Raw genomic sequence first — 23,755 nt, forward strand, 5'->3', positions numbered from 1 at the left:
TGACTTGCTTTTATCTACTTGTAAAATAAAATAACTATAATTTAATTATTTTTTCCATCTAACCTAGGATATTTTTTCAGTTAATTTAGAAGGTACCATAATTCTGTTAATGCCCTCCAGGCAGAGACCATCAGGAACACAGCTGCAGGTAAACAAGTTCGTTTTTGCGCTCATTACAGTGAGAGCGACCACACATCATGGGGTGCCAGCAACTTTAAATTCTAAAAAATAAATATTTTGCAACGAAGGATATAGGGTGTAAAACTGTAGCACATGATAAAGATAGCCCATCAAACAGAATGCAGAGAAGACGTACTGTTCAATAAAATGTCTTGGGAAAACTAGCTAACCAACTGGGGATGGGCGTGGAGGGGCAGTGGTCAGTATTACTACTTTACTGCAAAATAGATTTATAGTAAATAAAATCAAATATAAAAATAGAAACTAAGAAGAATTTATGAATGAGTATCTGATGTCAGAGTAGGAAATGCCCCTCAGGCATACTTGGTTATAGTACTTTATTGCCTTTCAGATACTATATTTTTTACAAATGGAAGGTTTGTGGGTAACCCTGTATCTAGCAAGTATGTTGGTGCCATTTTTCTAACACCATTATTTTTTAATTAAGGTATGAACATTGGTTTTTTAGACATAATAGTGTTGCACAGTTAATAGGCCACAGTATAATGCCAGTGTAACTTTTACACACTGAGACCAAAAAATTGATGTGACTTGCTTTGTTGTGAGATTTCCTTTACTGTGGTGGTCTGGAACTGAACCCGCAGTATCTGAGGTCTGCCTGTATTATGTAAATAAACAAGGATAAAACCACAAAGGAAAAAAATCAATAGATCATTACATAAAACTTTGAAGTTAAAAAAACAAACAAACAAACAAGCCAAAGACACAGCACAGACTGAAGAATATCTACAACATACATAAAGAAATAGTATCTATTCGTAAAGAGCTCTGAAATACTGGTAACGAATAGGTTAAATACCAATAGGAAAATAGGCAATTCTCAGAGGAAGAAGCAAATGGTCAGTTAAGTACTTGAAAGATTTTCAACCTTAAAATAATCATGTGAAAGCAAATTAAAACAACTACATGTTTTCACCTGTCAGTTTGGAAAAGATTGAAAAGGCTGAAAGCGAAAGTTGCTGAACATATAGGAAAATGGGTCCTCAATAATGCTGCTGAAGGAAGGAAGTCAAATGGGTATGATTTGCTGGGGAGGCAGCCTGTACAGAACCAGAGTGTGCTGTCGGTCATTTAAAATTCTTATTTTATACGGGCCCTTCCGTTTCCCTCAACTTTCAGCTGGGCAAAGATTTAACAAACAGGTTTTGCCTAAATACGAGACACCTGTCCTGAAACCTAAAATTAAAGGATTTACTTTCTTTTTGGTTGGATAGAATTTCATGGCATTCTCTATTTACCAAAAATTAATGCAGGTGCACCTGTCAAAATTAGTATTGTTTAGATTGGCTTAGTTTCCAAACATAAGTCCAAGTCCTCCCAGGTTTTATTCGTTGTCACAAAAGATTCAGCTTTGAGGAAAAGAGAGGAAAGAAGGAACGTGGAAGCAGAAATTCAGATTTCCCGTTTGCACTTTATTGTGTCTCAAGTGACAGCTTTTTCTGTTCTAACTAGTTTTCTTGTTAAAGAGTCGCCATTGAATCAATTTCTTCGCCACTTAACCATCATTTCACCACTTTCTCTTGCCTTAGATGTTTGCTGTCCTCCAAGTGGCCTCTGCTCTTAGCAAGGCTGTGAAACTGCTGGGTAGCAACCATATCCAGGCATTGGTTATACTCGCTAAAACTGAACAAAGAGGAAGATGAAGGAGGGACGTTTTCCAAATACAGTAAAACAACTAGAGAGTACTTTTTTTAAAAATGGAATTTTTCCTCTTCTAACTAATAGAAACAAATGTGCCTAAGCCAGTTTTACCTGTTTCTGCCCCCAAGGAGATCCTTAAAATTAAGGTAGGTTTTCAAATGGAATAACAGGACTATGGAACAAAAATAACAGTCATTAAAATAACTGACGTTTACTGATAATGTGCTATATGCCGGGCGCTAGTCTAAACTCATTACATGTATATGTGCGGATATACCAATGTTTACTCCTAATAACAACCCTACGGGGATAAGCCCTGTAGCAATCACTCTTATCCTGGTCTGCATGATCCGAGGCAGAGGAAGCTAAGTGACTTTAAGATCACTCAAATAGTAAGTGACAGAGCTAGGAAGTGAAAAAAAATAGTAATTGTCTTTTTGACATCTTAGGCATTTGCTGATAAGTTACAAGTAGAAGTGGGTACTGAAGCTAATGAGTAAATCCTATCACAGAAATACACAGATCAATCTGTTTATCTAAGTATAATGATCATAGTATTATGGATTTGTTCACTTGGGTTTCTAGAAGAAAATCTTAAATTTATTTTATGTTAGTAACCTTTTTTGCCTTACTTTTCCTTTTTCCTTTTAATCTCAGAGTCAAAAGTTCAGCCTAGCTTGATAAGCGTATTTCAAATTTAATTACCTTCATCCAGTGCAGTTTTTCTGGAAAAGAAATCTGTTTTGCCTTTTTGGTTATTTTTCCTCATAACAAAAAGCAACTATTTTAATTGGTTCAGACATTTTATAGAGAGCAAAGAACTTTGAAAAAAGAATAGAAGTTTCTTTTGCAGATGCACTTGGGAACACGTACTGTACGCCTGGGAAAACATTTGTATGCTCTCAGAGTTCATAAACAACTAGACCCCGGACTTTTTAAGGTTTTCTCTGATATTGTACTTCATACCTAAAACAGTTTCTGTCCTGTAAGTAACAGCTGTTCATTTTTTTGAATCAATTTTCCTCAGATAATATTTAGAAAAGACTAGCTATATATAGGATCCTTGGGACCATGCACAGGTGTATGTTGCTCTCAGTAACATCTTTAAAAAAAGTAAATCAGTATACCAGGATCAAAACCCCTCTGACATCCAGTAATTGTCATCTAAAGCAATTTCTCCAGTCGCCGTTAACTACCAACCACCCACTGTATTACTTAAACCAGCATCTTCAGATAAGGAATACTCTAACCTACCTCTTCATTTGATTCTGACTTTATGAAACATAAAGACATAAACAGCATCCTCCCATGTGGCCAGACTCAAACTGAGGCACTCTCCACATGCCGCTGAGACACCCATACTGTTAATCATCCCAAGGCTCGGGTGCTGGGTGCCGAGGTGCCCACGGTGCTTGAAAATGCAGCCATTCAAGGGAAGTGAGTAGATTCTGAATGACTTTTCGCTTAAAAGAACAGGGTAAGGGAATTAAAATTCTCAAAAAAAAAAAAAAAAAAAAAAAAACAACTCTCAATTCCACAAGTTAACCTCTTTAGAGATGACCCCCTTTCAGCCTTGGAAGTTTAGGGCAGCAAAGTCATTTTGTTCAGAACACATGAAAATAAATAAGGGGTCAGTCCTTCCACATTGTCTCCTTATTGTATCCCATCTGCCTGGGTCCCATTCCCTTTTATTCTTTCCCACAGTACCCTGACAGACAGGTATGTTCTGTGTCTAGAAAATGTCCATCTCTAAGCCAAGATTAGTATTCATTGGCTTTTACACCTTGAGACTAAATGTGATAGAAGGAGATGGAGTGAAAATACTTGCGCTGATTTTCACCTTACACCAGAACTCCTCCCTTTCTACAGGTGTGGACACTTTGTCTTCCTTGCCCTCCTCTTTCCACAGAGGGCTAATTAGGGAAGTAGGCGTGAAGGGTGAAGATGGAAAAGGAGCCGTAGCACTGCCACACTGCGAAACACCTCAGTTTCAGACTGCACTCTCAACAACAGGTAAGCATTTATTTGTTAAAATAATAAATATCAAATGATTGGTTACAGTTGCAAGCAGACATGGGAGAAATAGATGAAATTCACCATGTATAGGAAGAATACATTATAATTAGGTTTAGAGGAAAAGATATTTTCTTCCTATTGGGGTTTTTTTGTTGTTATTTTTGTTGATTTTTACTTTTTAAAATTTTGATATGGGGAAGTAAGCCTTATGAAATATAAGATTATTTGAATTATGACATGAAGCACAGCTAGAGAAACAGGTATTCTGTTTAGCAAAAGACTTACCTGAAAAATAATCACTAGCATTGGATTGCAAGTGCTTTAAAAAAAATCCTGTTTCCTCGTTAACAAACATCCAACCGTTGTACTGTAGATGTATTACACCATAAAAATAGAGATCTTATGTTTTATTTTTAAGAATGAAATCTCCGAGAAGAGTGTCATGCTTTCCTTGTCTGATTAATAGTAATCAATAAAACATGATAGGTGCTTACTGTGTCCTGATGGGCACTCAAATGCCCCAGAGAAACTTCAGTTCCTAAAACTTATATAATTATTTTCCTCAACAAAGACTTCAGCTAGTGAGTCTGTTATTGATAGCATTTTGGCTAAAAGAGTTCCAAAACCTTTACTTTCCTATCCAATAACACGTGTTTATTATGGGGAATTTATAATTGAGTACTGAGGATGTGAAATTCTGATATTGTATTTTTTAGAATTATTAGTGTCTTATGACTTTCTGATGTAATTCAAAAATGTGTAAAAAATATTTTCTGAAAATATTTCTCTTTCTCATCCTTTTGAGAATTTCTGCCTTCCTTTTGTATGTGTGTGTGGCCTTTGAAAAATGTCTTTGTATTTAATAAAAGAAAGATCTTTATGAAATTCATCACCGTTTTTCCTGAAAGAATATTGTCTAATATTGTCTATTAATTATAGTGTCCCCTCTGTGTGAACCCATGGGAGAAATGTCTCTCTGATTCTGATGTCACCAATATCTGTGTCTTTGAGTAATTTGTGAGTTGAAAAAGCTGCCTAGCCTGGAAAGGTAACTTAAAGCCAGAGAAAGGAAGGTTTTGATTATTTAGAAGTTAGAAGCCTGGACTTAATTTAAAGATGGTGTAAGTGAAAAGTTAAGCAAATGCTCTGGTGAAAAATGTAAGGATAATTTTATGGGCAATGTGAATTGTGTAACTAATCATGTTTGTTTCTCTTTGTGTTGGCTGCTAGAAGCTTAACAGTGAAATGTGGGCCCTCACCTCCTGCAAGTGTAGTTGATTTTCATTGTTCGTGGTAGTTACGTTCAATAAAGTCACCTGTGAACACTGTAGTGATGTCTGAGCCATTGCTCCTAGGCAAAATACAGGATTAGGTTCCTACAAGCCTCTGGTCACAACATTTTCATCAGCATATCAACACATAACCTTGTTATATGTGTATTTCCATTTAAAGACACTTTAGTTAATATATATTGTGTATTATCATTGAACTCATAGTCAAGAACTTTATAACTCATGCCTGAAGGAAGCTGATTTACTACATGTATTTTCTCCATAAGGCATGTTACAACCCTTTTTAGACTTAGCAGCTCTTAACAGCACTTAATCACTCTGCTTGGGGGTCATTTTAAACAGTGAAATCACCAACAAAAAGCAAAAAAATCCTGGCACTAAATAGACCAGGTAAAGGACTTGTTTGCTATGTGAGAGCTGGAACAAGAAGCCAGCTTCTTCAGCTTCAGCTGAAAAATGTGGGCATTGAGAGTCTCAGATTTTTCACTGCCTTGTGCATGTCCACAGATGACTGCAGAATCTACTGTCAGTCTTGATTTGAAGGTGAAAAATAAATTTTGGCAAGTAGGCAAATTCACAAATAGGGGACCCACAAATAAAGAAGATCAACTCTATGCAGGGCTGTACTCCATCTGCTTCGCCTGCTGACCTCACTCTTAACTCCATATGACTTTCATACCTGGGTTTTCTCCCTTGCCTGAATCTTTATTTAAACTTAATTTTCCTTTGTATATTTTACCTATGTTTATAAAGTGGTTTTAGAGCCTTTGGGGAACAAACCAGGCAATAAATAAGCAAACTATCACCAGGTACTTAGACTTCTTCCTCTTTGCACTGGCTACTTTGCTGTGTGTTAGTACACAGAAAGATCTCTAGACATCAAACCTAATAAGAGATACATGATCGTTTTCCCTTTGAAATCATTTCATTTTCTCTCAAAGGGTATTGAATTAGAATTAAGTGAATGTGTGTGAGCTGGCCTTGAGATGAGTTAAGGCTGTGGGACCCAAGGCCATGATCAGAGCATGTTTGTAATATGCAGTAAATAATGGCTGTACACATGCATCAATTATATAAGATTTATAACAAAACAGAAGTACACATGTGCTAGAGATATTCTGTAAGCCTAATGAACAAAGAAATTCACATTGCGCATGTGGTGGCAGAAAACAGATTAAAAAGCAGGACCGGTGCATCATAGGTGTGTGCACCTCCCTTTGGCAATAGAATAAAGTGTCGTTAATCCCGTGGTGTCTCCTGCTGAAGTCTGTCCGGCAGTATGGCAACTCCTCGTGCATTTTTTCATTTGGGCCGCTCACCTTCTAGAACCCCACGTCAGCCCCCCTCGGCTGACAATGTGTGTAACATGAGGCTCTATTAAGACGTCAAGATTTTATTTAGAGATGACATGAGTGAGTGAAAAGTTAGGTCGATCCGAGAACGAGGAGAGGATGGCTACACTTCTTTCTCTGTTTAACCTCAGCCCTGGAAACTTGATCTCCTCGAAGTTTCTAATATTGATCCAGACTATTCGTGTTAGGGTCCAGAAGCCAGATTTGCTGATACCGCTTCAGCCTTTCCTACCCCTTCTGACTCCTGTAGAGACTTCACACCTCAGAGGTACCACTCAGTGCACTAGAGCCCACAGGGCTGGGTAGTAAGAAACTTGCTTCTTAGAAGTTCACACTCACATGAACTGTGTGACAGAGTTTTACAGTGGATTTTTTTTTAAAACTTTTTTTATTGAGTTATAGTCATTTTACAATGTTGTGTCAAATTCCAGTGTAGAGCACAATTTTTCAGTTATACATGAACATACATACGTTTATTGTCACATTTTTTTCACTGTGAGCTACCACAGTGGATTTTAATTAAATCATGGTCAAACACTGGGTATCGCATAGCCACACAGAGAGCTCCTTGATTTCCTTATCTGGAAAATGTGTTGTAGAGAAACAGTCCACCACCATCCCAGAAGCCCAGGTTCTCACATGTAGCTGAGTTGTCTTTGTCATCCTAGTGCCTGGATACTAAAAGTGGGTAAGCTCTACCACATCAAATATAGGGAAAAACATTTTTTTTTCCCCTTTAATTCAGCTAAGTCCTGATTGGACTGTTGGGGAAAAGTTTTCTTGGGAACAAAAAGCAGGGGAGATGGAGCCCCCAAATCTACGAAATCCAGTTGCATAAGAAGGGATGAAGTTGCATACATTACATTCAGGCCCTTTTTCATTTCCTTAAGGAAATTAATTTTATCTGAGTAAAATGAGCCACAGCCTTTGCTCACATCGATTCATCTTTAAGTTGGTGTTTTTCTCCAAGTGGTTCCTCTTAACTACCTGACACCTGACCAACTGAAGTCTTTCTCTGGTCTTTGCCCCGCATTGTGAAAAACAAGTTTCCCTACTTAACACTAAGACTGTCCCTCTGAGCTTCATATTATCATTCAACCACTTTGAACGCCCCTCCCTGTGCCCCAGGTGCTGCGGATACAGTGGAGCGCAGAGCAGACTTGGGCCCTTCCTTCGTGCAGCTCACGGGCTTAAGACAGGCTTAAATCAAAGAAAACATAAATAATCGTAAAAATTACAGCTGTTATTGTGTCCTGAAGGAAGAGTTTAAGGTACAGTGAACGTGGATAATGGAAGACTTAACCCAGTATAGACACTCACATCCTCTCCATTTCCATGTGTCCTGATTTACCTGCCCCAGGGCCTCCCTACTTCCTTCCCTCTTCAGAGGAAGCCACGGATTCAGAACAACACCCAGTGAAAACAAGGCTTCGAGGATCTTTCTAGGTAGATTCAAATGTTAACAGGCAAAAATCAAATGTATCCCTTCCCGTTTTTAGTTAGGCGTGGAATTACTGGAGCTCCGAGAAAATGTTGGTGCTAAGCTGTTCTACCAAATTACTGATCCTGGAAAAAATATTGAAGAGTCACTTTCCTGAATCACTCAAGGTACTGTAAATGGAAGGGTTTTATCTTTCTTTATGTTATTAATCTGTGAAATAATGTCAGACGTGTAGCTGTTTCCCCAGTTTTTCTGATGGTAAGACTCTGGGTGCCCTTGTTAAATCATAGCTTCCCAGTCTTCTGCTAGAGACTGATTCAATGGATTGTGGATATGGCTCAGACAATTATATTCTTGACAGCCACTCTAGATGACTCCTAGGAGAAGTTAGGTAATGTTGGACTGGACTATTTCTAAGGTAAATTTGAGTTCTAAATATTTTTTAAATGGAGGAGGGTATAGTGGGTGGCATTGCTGGTAAGAACATAACCTAGGTGCACAGTGGAACTGAAGTTTCAGAGTTGCTGTAAATTTTTTTTCTGTTTATTGCAAGATCTTTATTTTGAAAGTTTTTCCATTGGTTTTGTTGATCATCGAGCCACTGTCGGTTGAAGCCTTCTAAAAGTCCATGAGGGTCTACTGTAACTCAGAGCTCCTGGGGAAGCTGACATTGTAATCAAAGATTATAAATAAATGTAAGATTAGAAATATTTTCAACAATTGGAGAAAATATGCAGAATGCAGTGAAATTGTCTTTGAGAGCTTAGTTTCTTGAGCAAAGAGAAAGCCCTGTAACAGTGATTTTCAAATATAAATGGTGTGCCAATAATCCAGAAGAGATATAGTGAATCATAATTTCTGAACATAGAGACCAGGGACCTGCATTTTTCACAAACACCCTGGATAATCCTTATTTACACTAAAATGTGAACCAAAATGATCTAGAGAAAGTCCTCCAGTGTACCATACTGTGTCGATTAAATCTGCTCATCTTGCTCTATTAATAGTGCTTAACCTGTACGTGGTTCGGAAAATCTGAGTGATAATTTGGTGATCATATGCCTAGAAAAGTGCCTAATAGACCCAAATTTTCCTATTTTTGAATGCTGACACTGGGGTGAATAGATGGAATAAGATGGTAGGCTGCTTTGCTTTGACAACATCTTTGGCTAACTTTTCTGCCACAGAGAACTGAAAAGGTTTCAGTGACCTTCTCAGGATCACAAAAGAGATTATAATCATCAAGACAAAGATGGGCCCCCAGGTTATAAATATTATATTTGGATAGTACTTTAGCATACAGAGAATTTCCATTTTTGTATCCTTCCAACAACCTTGTAAGATGTTTATTAATCCATTTTATAAATGAATGCATTGAAGCTGAAAGAAGATAATGCAGCAAATAAAGAAGCAGTTAAATCTTAATTCTTTCGATTGCATGTCTATTGTTTTTCCCACAAGCAACTTAGTTCCCAGATACCCGGGTAGAGATGCTGATTTCTTTTTTTTTAATCCCTCTTACAGTGCTTGGCATGGGGTTTTGCCCATAATAATCTAGTCAATAAATTGTTGCTTTCAACAGTGATTACTTATTAATTCTCTACCTATTCAAATCTTATTTTTTAAAATGATTTCTGAGTTCAGACTAGCTGACTTGGCCTAAATACTATGTATAATTTTTAAAAATATATTTCACACCATCTCATTTGAACTTCATAAAAAACTAATATGGGGGGAGGGTATAGCTCAAATGGTAGAGCGCATGCTTAGCATGCAAGAGGTCCTGGGTTCAATCCCCAGTACCTCCATTAAATAAATAAATAATAAATAAACAAATAAACAAACAAACCTAATTACCTCCTCCCCTAAAAATAAAAAAATTCTTTTAAACTAATATGAATCCCACTATAATAATACCTCTGAACCGGCAGAGATTTATATTACAGTTCTACAGACGGTATTACTAAGTCACTTCCCCATGTCCAAGTGCTAGAGTTCAAATTTAAATCCAGCTTATCAGATTCCAAATTGAGTGTTCTTTTGAAATGTTTACCTCTCATTAACACCATTTGAAGAGGTAAAGAAATGAAACATGTAGGCACAAACAGATGCTCTCCTCATGTAACCTTCTCCGTAATGTATTCCCAATTTCTCATTTTTCAGACACTGAGTCTCTCTATCCCTGGACCTCTTTATCCTGCCTCGAGTATTGCATTGTTAGGTAATGCCTGGTCTTGTTCTTTGCCCGTAGTTTCCAAACACCCTTTCAGTAAACACTGTGTCCTTTAGAGAATAAAAAAGGTAAAGAAAAGATAGTTTTGTTGTTCACTTCTCCCTCCATCTGTTTGAGTCTATGGCTGTGTATTTCAATCATCTCACCTTAGTGCTTAAGTGATTAAATATCCCTCCAGATTTCCTTCACAAGCACTGACTGCTCATTCCTCCAGCATCTTTACTTCCCTCTGGCCACTTCCTGTCTCCTCTCAACACTCACCCTTTGGATAAACAGCTATTGGAAAGATTACTTTGTTTTTAACCAATGCCAAATCTTTCAGTTGGTTCCAATCTTTCACAAACAAGTTATGTTTGGGTTTTTTTTTTTTTTTTTAAAGAATCTCAATATTGTAAATAGTTTCTTCCTTTTAACCTTATGAACACTTTAGTCTTATTTAAGCTTTATTCTTGAATAAGGATGTATGCTTTCCTCTTGTGAAATCATTGTGATAAACTTATTACTCTGCATAATTCAATGATTAACAGAACAAGCATGACCCTCCCAGGTTACTTTAGTTCATGGATTTTCACTTAGTGTGATCCATGTTACACATTAGTATTAGCCACACTAACTTTGGAATGATACATTCTATGAGAAGATTTGAGTGGAGGCCCAGGATGGGTAAGACAGAAGACCGCTGGATAATATTCTAGGCATTGAGATGAGTGATTTGAATTATGAGAGAGAGAAAGGAGGTAAAATATAGGTTCCAATGCATTTATAATTTAAATTTTTTTTTCATTGAAGTATAACACTAGAAAATGCACATAAAATGATGCAGCTCGGTGAATTTTCTCAGAGCAAATATCTGTGTAACCTCTACTCCAGTCAAGAAAGAACATTTTTTGACGCCTTTGCTTCCTGCCCCCCACTGCTCTTTTCCTGTCACTACCTTTCCCTGTTCCCAAAAAGTAACCACTATCTTGACTTCTAAAGTCATAATTTAATTCTGCCTGTTTCTGAATATAATATCAATTGGATCACACAACAATTATCTTTTTCACTTAGCTCCTTTGACTCAACACTATATTGCTGTTTTATAGTCCACAGTACAGATAAGCCACAATTTATTTAACCATTCCACTGTTGATGGACCCTTAGACTGTCTGCAGTTTCTGTCTACAGTATTATGAAAATGCTGCTATGAACACTGGCCTCATTTACACCACAACTTTCTCTTCTCTATAAGCACACATACAGCATATGAAAGTTGTTTCCTAGGACAGACATCTTTTTGATTCTCAGTGGAGAAAAAAATGTGAAAGGGCACAGAACAGAACTCTAATGTTACTTCAGGATTATTTAGTCAACAAGCATTTGATCAACTATGTCCGACTCCATGGGTGTAACAGTGAACAAGACATAGTTACAACCTTCAGGGGATGCTGGTGGAGCCTTGCTCCATCAAACCTGGAATGCAGGGTGTGTTGTTGGCTCCTTTTTTACCCCAGGGGGTAGTGTTTCACTCTCAAGGGATGTTTAATTATAATTTAGGGTCGAAGGAGTCCTTGCATTTCACAGATTATTTTCAGATAGTATAATAAATTTCACAAGCAGCTGAGCATCAAAATTATCTGTGAAACTTTTAAAAGGTAGATGAGCGCTAAATCCATATATTAGATTCTGATTCATTCAGTAAGAATTATTGCTGACCTCTGTGCCAAGCCTGCATCTAGTAAGCCTGTCGAATTGGTACCTCTCACCATTGTAGTGTAAAAACTAAGTTTGGAGAGAATTTTCATAGGCTTTCAGAGACATTATACCAATTTTCATGTGCACTGATGAAATAATAAGGGAGACGTCTGTACCTGTATGTTGAGTATATACACATCTATAATTTCCCCGCGTGGCCCTGATTATGCAGTAGAACAAGGAGAGAAAAGGGTAATATGCAACCGAAATGGTCAGTAATGTGACTGGGGTTAGTAGTGTGACTGGTGTGTCCTCTGGGTTCCCTGACTCAGGTTTACGGAGCAGTCATGAACATAAATCGTGGGAATCCTTTTCAGAAGGAAGTGGTATTGGATTCATGGCCCAACTTCAAAGCTGTCATCACCCGGCGGCAGAAAGAGGTACAGTTTTGAAAGGCAAAAAAAAAAAAAAAAAAGAGTTGGCATCTACTGGAAAGAAAAAATTAGGTAAAGGGGATGTTACAACCATCATAACACACTACATACTTCACCATTAGCTTCTAATTTGACTGGCTTTGGAGTATCAGACATATGGAAACCTCCAGTCTAAATGTGTTCAGTAGTGTTTCTTTAGTGTTTCCTAATCCCTGGAAGCATGAAGCATACGTGCTGGTACACACCAGTTTGTCTGCTGGGTTGATGATTCCTTATGAATGATGCCTTTGCTTATGTGGGTAAATATGGAAAAAGACCGAAAAAGACAGTGTCTTTCCCCATTCTGCCTCTGAGACCAAAGAGACACTCAAGTGATCAAAGATGTGCTGTCCTGACCTCATTAGCAAAGTTCTGAGAGTTCTGTGTTTTTTCCTCGTAGGTGGACCCATTGAGTTACAACCTTTTTATTTTTATAAATAAATAAAGTCCTAGAACAATGTGAAATAACTGTCTTTGAAACATCCCTAATATTAGAAGATAATCAACAAAAGTTCCAAAGTGTCTGTTCTTTCCCTCACTACAGTACATTTGCCACATTCCCACTGAGCCATTGTTTCTAGGTGGCTAACTTTGCTACTGGGGAACTGTCTAGACGTGTGTAACTCAGATCCTAGATAGCTGAGAGCCCTAGAGGGCGTGTTTATGTCTTCTGTCCTAGGCTGAGACAGATAACCTGGACCATTATACTAACGCCTATGCTGTGTTCTACAAGGATGTCAGGGCTTACCAACAGCTGTTGGAAGAACACGGTGTCATCAACTGGGACCAAGTTTTTCAAATACAAGGTGGGTCAAGTGCAAAATATTAGGCGGGCATTTTTTTCCCTCTTTTTTGTCATATCTATCAAATAAGTAAATACAACATATTTCACACATGTATGTGTATATATATGTATACACACACACACACACACACACACGCACAAATACATAGGCATACATTTTATGTATTTACGGCTTATGTATTACAGTTTTGTAAGAACACTTATTTTGTACACCTAATGCGGCTTGGCCTTTGAGGTAGTCAGAGACCAGTTAAATGGGGCTGCTTTAAGTGATTTTTTTCCCCCACTGTTACTATAATATAGACATCAGTGAGTTTAACAGCATATTTTTGCTTATTATCCTTATTATTCTTAACTCTTTCCTGTCACAGTCTTTCAGAGTAACTCTAAGTCTAAGCCAATAGGTAAGCCTTTTCTTCTTTCTAAAGCAAATGATTCTGGAAAGAGCTAATCAACTGATCTACGAATCGTTTCCTAGACTTGACTCCCCAAGGAAGGAGCCGAGGCTCAGAGCACAGTCTGTGTTCAGTGTGACCTCCCACTCATGTGTTCTCCAGGAGAAGGAAACAAGCCATTAGATATGGAAGGAAGTGGGAAAGTCAATTTCCAGAGGATTCAATCAGCCAGGAGCCAGACTGGAAAGGACAGAACAGATGGGAGGGTTGGAGAAGGAGAGAAGTCAGTTCCAAGTTAACAGATGCTACCCGGCCATGCTGTGAGCTCTGTCAGAACAGAGACCCCTGGTTCTTGTGTCCCGCGGCACAGCAGTGCCCAGCGCAGGGCTTCGTATCCAACAAGTGCAGACGAGGGTTTACAGGTAGTACGTGTAGCTGTGGCAAATGAGAGGGAGCTGGGTGAGTTCAGGATCTCACCAGTGCTAAGGGTATGCTTGATATTTCTGTAGAGGGCATTTAAGCAAGAGGCTGGGAGAGAGTCTTTAAAGTCAGATTGCCACGCCAGATAAATCTGAGCTCTTCTACACTTCTAGAACTAGCAAATGTCTGTTACTTTGAAGAGCTTAAGATCAATGTGAGAAGTCAGAAAAGTCAAAATTCCCACAGGAACTTATAAATTTTTAAGGGATATTCCCCTCAGAAATCTCCACGGAAGATCATGGTCACAACGGAAATTTGAAAATCCCACACAAAGTTTGAAAATCAGACAGGGAGTAGCTGTAATAATTCATGTGTAAATACAGAGCAGTTAGGATCATCCAAGGTGGCAAACTGGTGACATTGATGATACTGAGCAGAAAAACACCGCGACAAATTTCCTTTTTTGCATTTTCAAATCAAATGCCCACCTTTTTCATTACGTGTCTCCACACACAGGGCTGCAGAGTGAGTTATGTGATGTTTCCAACGCCGTTGCCAGCTCAAAGCAGTTGGATGTAAAGCAGACTTCCTTCAAGGCCGTTCGCTTGTCTCCGGTGGCAACTCTGCCAGACACCAGGTTCCTGTATGTAAACCAAGTTTCTCCATCTGGGGGAGGACTTACTGCTACAGAAATACAAAAAGCAGCACTTGGAATACTTAGTATCATTAAGAAATATTTTGGCATCTTGGGTTTGGGGCGCTGAGTGTGTGTGTGTGTTTACTCTTCCTTTCTACGGTGTTTGCGCATAATTTCCTGCAAAATCAAATCAGTGTCTGTGTCCATAGTAATAACTGAACTAGGGAGTCCTGTATTTTGACAGAATACAAGGAAAATCATTTCTTGCATATCTTCCTCCCTCAAATAATTCTTAATAACCTCTGTTGTCTGAGCCCAAGGTGGTTGCTACTGTTTTGTTGTTGTTGTTGTTTCAGGGATGAGAGTGCGTAACTGACTGACGTGCCTCTTAGGTGCCAGGCACTAAAATGTTTTAAATGTGGTACCTCTTGAATCCTTTTCACACCCCTAAAAAGTAGTGTTATTATTATTATTCCGTTTTTGAACAGAATTGAAGTGACACATAGGACTTAACTGTAGAGCCAGGAAATAATCCCATGATCTGATTCCAGAATCCAGTCCTTCGAAACATGGATCAGTTTATGTCTGCGTTCTCTTTTCCTTCTGATTTTGTGCTCCCTGCTCTGTCATTTCCTAGTTCTCTACCCTTTTGCTTAACCTTTTCGAGCCTCAATCAATTTCTCCTCGAAAACTAATCTTATAATATCTGCCTCACGTTTTTTGTAAGCAAATGAAACCTGGTACTTGAAAAGTACTCACCTCAGTGAATGTTAGTTTTCTTCACTTCTGTGCTGTGTGTTGAAGGAATTATTGAGCAAAACAAGACTAAATCTAAAGAAGAATTTAAGTCACATTAAGTGACTAGAATTTATTTTTATTTCATTTAATTTTTTTTCAGTTATGAAAATTTTCAAACCCATACAAAGGTTGAGAGACTAACATAATAAACCTCCATCAATATATTTTATTATTTTTTTTATCTAAAATACTTGCCCTTTTTAATCACAAAATAACGCAGTTCTCGATTTTGTTTCTGCTTTGTTCAATTCCTGCAACTAGAGCCTTTTTGACAAAACATTTTCCCATAAACTGAGTTGTTAAAAAATACAACCAAGCTTGTGCTTATTAAATATACATGTATATAAAACCCATCCCAAAAGTACAAGATTGAAACTTTTATCCAGACCCCTATCTTTTCTACCCTCTGGATTATTCTAAAGGAAATGTCTCAGACATTTTCCCATTATTCTTAAATATTTTAATATATATCTCCAGAAGATCAGGATTTTAAAAAGAAAATGAAAAAAAGCACTGTACTAATATCACTTCTGTGTCAGGGGTCCCCAGGACCACCCACAGGCTCAGTGACTGGCTAGGGGGACTCACAGGACTTAACCTACACAGTCCTGGCTGTGATCTGTTACACTGAAAGGTACAAAGCCAAATCAGCAAAGGGGAAAAGGCGGGCTGGCAGAGTCCAGAGGAAGCTGGGCACAGGCTTCCCAGAGGAGGCGTGCGATTTTTCCAGCGATGAGTTGTGACAACAGAGGTAGGTCGAGCATAAACCAATTTGCTCGACTCCCAGAAGGAAGGCAGGTGTTCAGTGTAAGTTACGTTGATTGTATGAACAGTCAGGCTCAGCTGACCACTCTCACAGTTCTGGGACCCGCAGGTCCCCTCCAGAAATCCAGACCGCCAGGCACCAGCTGAGGCCAACCTGGTAAGCAGGTGTTCCTGAAAGTAGTGGCAAGCCTGCTGGGTTAACTCTTGTCTGCACAACCCCTTAAATTTTTAACATCGTTTACTTAAAATTACCTGTTGGTAGTCACATTTCCCAGATTATCATAATATTTTTAGCAGTTTATTTGTTTTGAGTAAACATCTAAATGAGGTTTGTACATTGCAGTCGGTTAGTATCTCTCTTAACTTCCTTTTGACATATAGGTTCCCTTTTATCTTTTTTATGTCTTACGTTACCTTTTGTTGAAAAAAAAAATTTCCTATTTGTCCTTTAGAGTTTCCCATAGTCTGTTTACTGTCATATCCCTGAGATGTTATGCATCATTTTCTTTTATTCCCAAGTCAGGCTTTTTAAAACTAGTTTGTCTTTAACACCCAAGTCATTGCCCATATTTGTACACTCTTTATATTGGACACCCGCCCTTCACATACAAGTTCATAGTCTGTAGTATCACTCCTGAAATGTGTGCGCAGAAGTGTTTTTATTTGCAGTGACATTTCTGCCTGCGGCTTCTCTGACTTTTTTTTTGTTGTTGTTTATTTTCAAGAACTAAACTAAAAATCCCATTAAGCCAGTTATCGCTTATATTTATTTATTTTGTACCCCTGCTCAGTGGTTAGATGATTGGCCCAGTGCCAGAGCCCGCAGAATGCCTGGAATGTGAGCTAACACTGCAGAACCACTAGTAAAGAGAAAACACAAACCTGTACTTTGTAAAGGGGGACCTAGTGAGAATATTACCAGTCTCTTAACTGAGGGTGGTCTTAGGACTTTGAGAACTTCAAGAATGAAAGCCAGTTCTGAAAGACAACCAGCCCCATAGACTTGCAAGTAGGTAATCATCTCAGTTCTTAAAAATTGCACTAATTTCTATTTTTTTAATTCTTAATACCATGGGTTTTTAGACCTTTTCCCAGACCTTTTAGGAAAAGGTCCGGAGGAGCTAGCATTTCTTGAGCACCTGCACATGCGTGGGAAGTTCAGCAGTTCTAGTTCTTTTCTGGCCACAGGCGCATAAAGATAGGTCTATCCTTAAATGTTTATTTTTGCCAAGGAAAAGATTGGGGGCCCAGGGATCCAGACTTGTTCAAGGATTTGGGGAGGGTGTCAACAGACTCAGGACTTTATAAGAATAAATCTGAGGTTTGTTTTATAGAAAAAATGAAATGCTTGATGTTATTCTGAGAACAGTAAGAAATAGGCATAAAATTAGAAGACTTAAACTTAATATAGTAAGGATTTTGTCCTATCAGAAACGAAACCCGAAAAGCTGTTTATGAGTGATGAGTGATGGATTTTATTTCATTGAAAATATTTTGGTATTTGCTGGGCGCTGTCTTGGGGGCGATTTCTCAGTTTGAATCACTGTAAACAGAGAAGTAGTTGTTTGTGGTCACGTGACCCCCAAGTTCCTATATTTTCGCATGTCATTTTCTTCTAGAATGAGGCCTTCCCCACGACTAACCTACCTGAGCGTTGCCGATGCAGATCTGCTCAACCGGACCTGGTCTCGGGGCGGCAACGAACAGTGTCGCCGGTACATCGCCAGCCTCATCGCCTGCTTCCCTAGCGTGTGTGTCCGGGATGACCAGGGCAACCCCGTCTCTTGGTCTATCACAGACCAGTTTGCCACCATGTGCCATGGCTACACCCTGCCGGAGCACCGCAGGAAGGGTTATAGCCGGCTGGTGGCCCTCACGCTGGCCAGGAAGTTGCAGAGCCGGGGGTTCCCCTGTCAGGGCAACGTCCTGGATGACAACGTGTCGTCCATCAGCCTCCTGCGGAGCGTCCACGCCGAGTTCTTGCCTTGTCGCTTTCATAGGCTTATTCTCAGCCCAGCAGCTCTCTCTGGGCAAGTTCAGCTCTAGCCCGTTGAAATTCTGGGAATTTTCTTCCTTTTTTTCTGAACATACACACACTCCTTAGTTGCCAATGAGAGAAAAATTCAAACTGGAATCGGGAGACTCTCAAGATGTTGCAAAGGGCCTGGAGAAGACCTGCAGGGTTAGGCTGAGAAGTTGTAACTCTCCGCATCTCAGATTTCTGCGGTAATAACTGTAAGGGTCAGAGATAGCTGTGGCTACACACAGGCTGATTATCCTCTTTTGGAATCCACTTTGGGAAAAAGGTTCTAAGCCAGCAGGTCTTAGCACAGGAGCAGAAATGATTCCATGAGAACCAAACACGGGGTCGTGTGGCTACTGGTTTCTTACTGCTGCCTGGGCTTCTGCTGTGTTTGCTCACTACCGCGCTGGCTCCCTCCGACCATAAATAACCCTCCCTTGGCCCCACTGCTCCGTCTCTCCCAACTCTGTTCCTGCCACCTGTGACCCAAGTTCTCTGCAGAATATCCTGCTTTTTTCCCCTTTACTTACTGCCTCTCCACTTCTGCCTAGGACTCCAGCCAGTAGTTCTCCCCTGGGAATGCAGCAATTCTCACATTATAGTGCACCTCAGCATCGCCAGGGGGTGGGGGCAGGTGGCAACACAGATGGCTGAGCCTCTCCCCGCAGTCCCTAATTCAGTACATCTGAGGCCAGGCCTGAGAATTTGTATTTCCAGCAATTTCCCAATTCTCAGTTGCCTTGGATGGAGGAATGAAGAAATGGGCATTTTAAAAGCTAGAAACAGATGATGTCCACATAAGACTGGACGTTACTTGTCACCTACTCTGGTCTAACCCTTGTTTATAATCTGCTTTCTCTTGAGAAACTAAGACGTGAATGTGGATATGCAAACACATATAAACATACATACACATATATTTACATATTTTTCATGTTTTCCGTATGCATATCTATATACTCAGAATTTTGAGAAGATAATAAGCTTTAACTCTCTCATTACATATGAAGATTTGAGGACCAAAGAAAATAAATGACTTCAAGATTATATAATCAGTGCTAGAGGCTGAGCCAGAATGGTGTTATTTTGATTTCAACCTATCTTTTTTTTTTTTTTCACTAAATCACATACCTTTTTTGTAAAGGGGATTTCAGTGATTAAACAATAAAATCAACACTCTCAGTAGTCTTTTAGCCTTGTCAGTTTTTTTTTTTTTTTTAACCTGGGTTCCGATTGTGTATGCATATCTTTCAAGGGCAGTAAAGGAAAAGAGAAACATCACAAGCTGTGTGCTTCCATCGGCAGTAAAAGCAGGGACAAACGCAACGGTTGGCTTCGTCTGGTCTGGATAACGTTGACTCAGCCATATAGAAAATACTGGTTTCTTATCTCATGGAGGTCCCAGAAATCTCAACTACAAAGGTAAGAGGAAATCTAAAGATTAAGTGTTTAGTCTTCAGAAAAGTAAACAAACTGGGTGAAGGAGAGCTTCATTAAAAAAAAAAAGATTCCTTGGCAGTGAATATATGCTGAGGTCATCCTGAGCTCTGGTTAACTGGAGACTTATTCTTGGCGCCAGAGGGAAGAGCTCGAACTGGAGTCCCTAACTCTCTTGGGAGAATATGGTCTAGGTTCTGCCGCAGGGATACTCATTAACTAGCATTGATTAACCGTAGGTTACTCCCATCTGGTACATGGCATCATTATCAGAGCCTTTTGCCTTGTTTTTCTTCCTAGTAATAATACACCTACTGTTTACTTAGCATTTAACTACGTGCAGATAATTTTGCCGAATTTTATGTATAATTTTGTGTATTTGTGTGTGTGTGCGTGTGTGTGTGTGTGTGTGTGTGTGTGTGTGTGTGTATAACCTATCTCATTGTGGGAATTCTGACTCAGAGGTCCTATGACTCATCACAAGTCATGCAGACTTTAAGTCCAGACAGAGCCTGAGTTCGTCAGAGTCTGAAGCCTGTCCTGTTCATTACTATGCTAATTGGCCTCTTAAGCAGCTTGGAACTGTATGAGGGCAATTATTCCTTTATCTCATGCTTTCTGAATTTTCCACCCCCATCCCAACAATAGACTCCATACTTTGACATTTTAGAGGAAAAAGTATTTTTTCTCCTACCAAATTGCATCTATAGCCTTATTTCTTTTGCCTTTGTCTTCCAAATAATCCTTTTAGATAAAGTTGTTCGACCTTCAACCTTGTTTCTGACCCTTTTAAGAAACATGTGGAGCCATTCTGGAGTAAGGAAAGAAAGAGAGGGGCAAGGAGTAAAGACACTCAAGAAGTAGGAAAGGGCTAGATCAGCAAAGGGCCTTAATGCTGACTCACGGATCTTCAGTGTAATACATAAACCGTTGAAGAGTTTTAGGCCGAGTATCATGCTGTTTGGAGATCAGCTGTGAGGCTATTGCAATAGTCTGAGCAAGCGATTATCCAAATTTACTGAGGATTTGAATGCTGGCAGTGATGATGGTGAGAGTGAACCATCACTGAGCTATAAAGCAGGAAAAGATGTCAGGACTTTGTGCTGTAGGGTCTGATGAGAGAGGATGGTCAAGGATGACTCCTGGGTGTCTATGTTGTGAGCCCCGTGCCTGGTGGTATTTCTCACTGAGACAGGAAACCCTGGGACAGCACCAGCTCTGTGGCAACTGGGAACAGAAGAGATTGTTCAATTGGGGACATTGAATTTTGAAACATGCAGGTGATGAGATCAGGCTGGATATATGAGACTCAGAGAAACTGTCTGCGATATAGATATAAATTTTAGAGTCATAGGCGTACACGTGGTAACAGAAGCCATGTGTTTGGCTGAGATTGTTAGGACTGGGCCTTGAGGACATCAAAGCGTGAAAGTAGCTTCTGGTTTCTGGTAATATTCTGATTCTCGGGTGGCTTACACAGGTGTGTGTTCACTTTGTGAAATCTCATCAGGCTATACAATTATGATTTATGCACTTTCCTGTATATTACACTGAAATATGAAGTATCCGTTAACAAAAAACAGGCCTGGAATCCACAGGAAAAAAAAAGGCATATTCCTTGGACCCGACAACTTCCATTTCTTAAGATGTATCCTACTGGTATAATAGCAAGTATGTAAGATTTATATAAAAGGATGTTTATTACTGCATTGTTTGTAAAGATAAAAAATACTAAATATTTTAAGTAACTCACTGATTAACTATAATACAACCATTTAACAGAACTCTGTGGAACACTAGAAAGCTATGATGGCTGATGTGGAAAAGATGTACATGATATTACTAAATGCAAAGCAATGGAAAGCAATTACAGAAGTCTGCATCCTCTCCGCATTTATGATCTAACTCTGAAGGTAAAATAGATAAATAGTTCTGAAGGCAGCCTAAAGGCTTTACCTGGGGAGAGAGGAGCCTTTGGTGGACGAAAGCAAGTATTTCATGGTGTGGCCATGGCTGGATGTGATGATGAAAGATGTCGGTCCAGGCGACATGCTTAACACCCCTGAGACTACTTGTTTGCACTGGGTGGACTCCGACTGGGGTTTGCAAATGTCTGTGTATTTAGTGAGAATGAGTGTTCACTCTGCCTAAGACCCACGGAGGGGAAATACAGAGGAGGAAAGGAGAGTTCAGTCTGCTCAAACTCTGGGAGCAGGATAAGGCAGGGCAGTCTGGGAGGATGTTTTCACATCCTCTAGAACAGAGTCTCATCCAATAATTCAAGCTCTGATTCTACCCATTTTGCATTTTTAATCATGAATTTCTTGGTGATTTGAATCTTGAGACAAAACACAAAATAACTATAAATTGAATTTCTGTAAGCTGTCCTTGGTAATACCTACAGTTTTGTATCCATTGTCCCTCAACCTCAGTAAACACCAGGAGCAGGAGGAAAAGAAAACCAAAAAGTAAAACACAGCCGACGGAATAACACAGCACCAACTACAAAGATGATTTCTTCCTCCCGGCTTGGGGTGTTTGCATTAAAATTATTTCAGTTGGGGAAAATAAAAATAGTAAACTCATAAAATACAGAGGGAGGGATTTTTCTGTGTCAGTGCATTAAGGGCCTAGTTCCCTTTCCCCAGGTTTCTCATCACCTAAGTTTCTCAATCTCTGATAGAAATCTTGGCTCCCCCACTGTAAAACCCAGTTGCCCTTTGCTTTTCGTGCTTTTGGCCCTTACTGTGCCTGAGCAAGAGTGAACGTAACCACCCCCAGCCTCTCCTCTTTTTTTTGAGCCCCTCTAACCTCAGCAGTGCTGGTGGTATGTGTGTTCCCAGCCCCAATCCAATTTTGGTCACTTCCTGAGTGAACTTTTGTTCACTGAGTGAACCCTTATTCTGGCTCTTGTGATTTAAAAAGTTACAAACAAGAATAGCTAACATCTGGGTATTCTTCTCACTAATTTATGTGACGCTTTTCCTCCGTCTAACAGATCTATGTGTTTCCAAGGCAAAACATGCTGTAGGTTTTAAACACTGTTAAAAGGCATTGCTTTTAATATAATAGGACTGTCAGATGTTTTGTTAGTAACATGCAGTTTTGGCAGCGAACACTAGGTGTCAGATTCTAATTCTAGATTATTTCCTGAAGAGCGCACTTGAATTGTTTCTAGTTCATTAGAATTTTTGCTGCATTTTGGAATATTTCCTTTCAGCAGATTCCTGGGACTAGAGATAGTAAATAAATATAGAAGAATAGCAATACAAACTTTCGAGGGAAAAGCAGTTTAAAAGGGAGCTTTACCCCACAAATATTAAAACATACTATAAAGCTTACATAAAGTATAGTAGTGGTATAAGAACAATGAATCGGGGGGGTGGGGGTGGGGGTGGGGGGTGGGAAGGCCCAGAAATAAGGACATAGGAAAGCTTAAGATAAGATCAAAGTGGCATCTCAAGTCACTGGGGTAAAGATGGAATTTTAAATAAATGGCAGCGAGACAAATGGATAGCAATTTGAAAAAAAGTAAAATTAAACTCATACTTCACACCTATACAAAAATAAACTCCAAACTGATCCAAGATATAAATAAATAAATAAAGCCTTTGAAAAAGAAAATAAGTGATACAAATTCTAGAAGAAAACATTGGTTGGTTCCTTTATAACGTGCACATAAGAAAAGTCTTTTGAAATTTAGAAGTGAGAAAAGAAAAAAAACTGTTTGATAAATAAAATATACATGTGTGCATATGTGTGATTTCTCAATAGCAAAAGACTATATTTAGGGTCAAAACAAAAATTACAAACTAGGAGAAATTTCATAATTTATATCACAAATAGAGAACTATTTTCTATAAAACATAAGGAGCCCTTAACATTGAGAGGAGGAAAAAAATACTCAAGTCCAGTTTTAAAAAAGGCAAGAGATACAGTTAGTTCACAGGAAAACAAACAAAATGGCCCTTAAATGTATGAAAAGATGTTTAACTTCACTCAAAAGGAAAATGCTATTAAACAAGCAATACTTTTTCTCACTTATCAGATTGGCACAGATTAAAAATATTGAAAACACAAGTTTGAGGCTGTAAAACACAGGCATATCATATACTGATAGTGGGAGTAGGAAATGTTACAATTCAGGTGAGG

At 39.0% G+C, this 23,755-nt stretch overlaps 1 protein-coding gene across 3 annotated transcripts; it reads left to right on the plus strand.

Moving 5' to 3' along the window:
- Positions 1–34: 34 nt before the first annotated feature.
- On the plus strand, positions 35–21,008 carry GLYATL3 (glycine-N-acyltransferase like 3). 3 transcript variants are annotated; one of them, XM_074348876.1, is made up of 7 exons: positions 35–148; positions 1,731–3,855; positions 8,002–8,110; positions 12,183–12,290; positions 13,003–13,129; positions 14,460–14,586; positions 17,763–21,008. In XM_074348876.1, exons 3-7 carry the CDS (start codon positions 8,033–8,035, stop codon positions 18,187–18,189), a joined length of 867 nt encoding a protein of 288 aa, XP_074204977.1. In that variant the 5' UTR covers positions 35–148; positions 1,731–3,855; positions 8,002–8,032; the 3' UTR covers positions 18,190–21,008. The 3 variants fall into 3 exon arrangements, with proteins under 3 accessions (XP_074204977.1, XP_074204978.1, XP_074204976.1); XM_074348877.1 differs by having other exon boundaries at positions 120–1,988; positions 3,712–3,855; XM_074348875.1 differs by having other exon boundaries at positions 120–3,855.
- Positions 21,009–23,755: the final 2,747 nt, after the last annotated feature.

This window comes from Camelus bactrianus, chromosome 20 (genome assembly GCF_048773025.1).
Source record: "Camelus bactrianus isolate YW-2024 breed Bactrian camel chromosome 20, ASM4877302v1, whole genome shotgun sequence".
Lineage (NCBI taxonomy): Eukaryota > Metazoa > Chordata > Mammalia > Artiodactyla > Camelidae > Camelus > Camelus bactrianus.

Bases quoted from the DNA above. Each gene is read 5' to 3' on its own strand.
- GLYATL3 (XM_074348876.1), top strand. From the start codon at position 8,033: ATGTTGGTGCTAAGCTGTTCTACCAAATTACTGATCCTGGAAAAAATA. The intron at 8,111-12,182 runs GTACTGTAAATG...TCCCTGACTCAG, and splicing joins ACTTTCCTGAATCACTCAAG to GTTTACGGAGCAGTCATGAA. The intron at 13,130-14,459 runs GTGGGTCAAGTG...CTCCACACACAG, and splicing joins CCAAGTTTTTCAAATACAAG to GGCTGCAGAGTGAGTTATGT.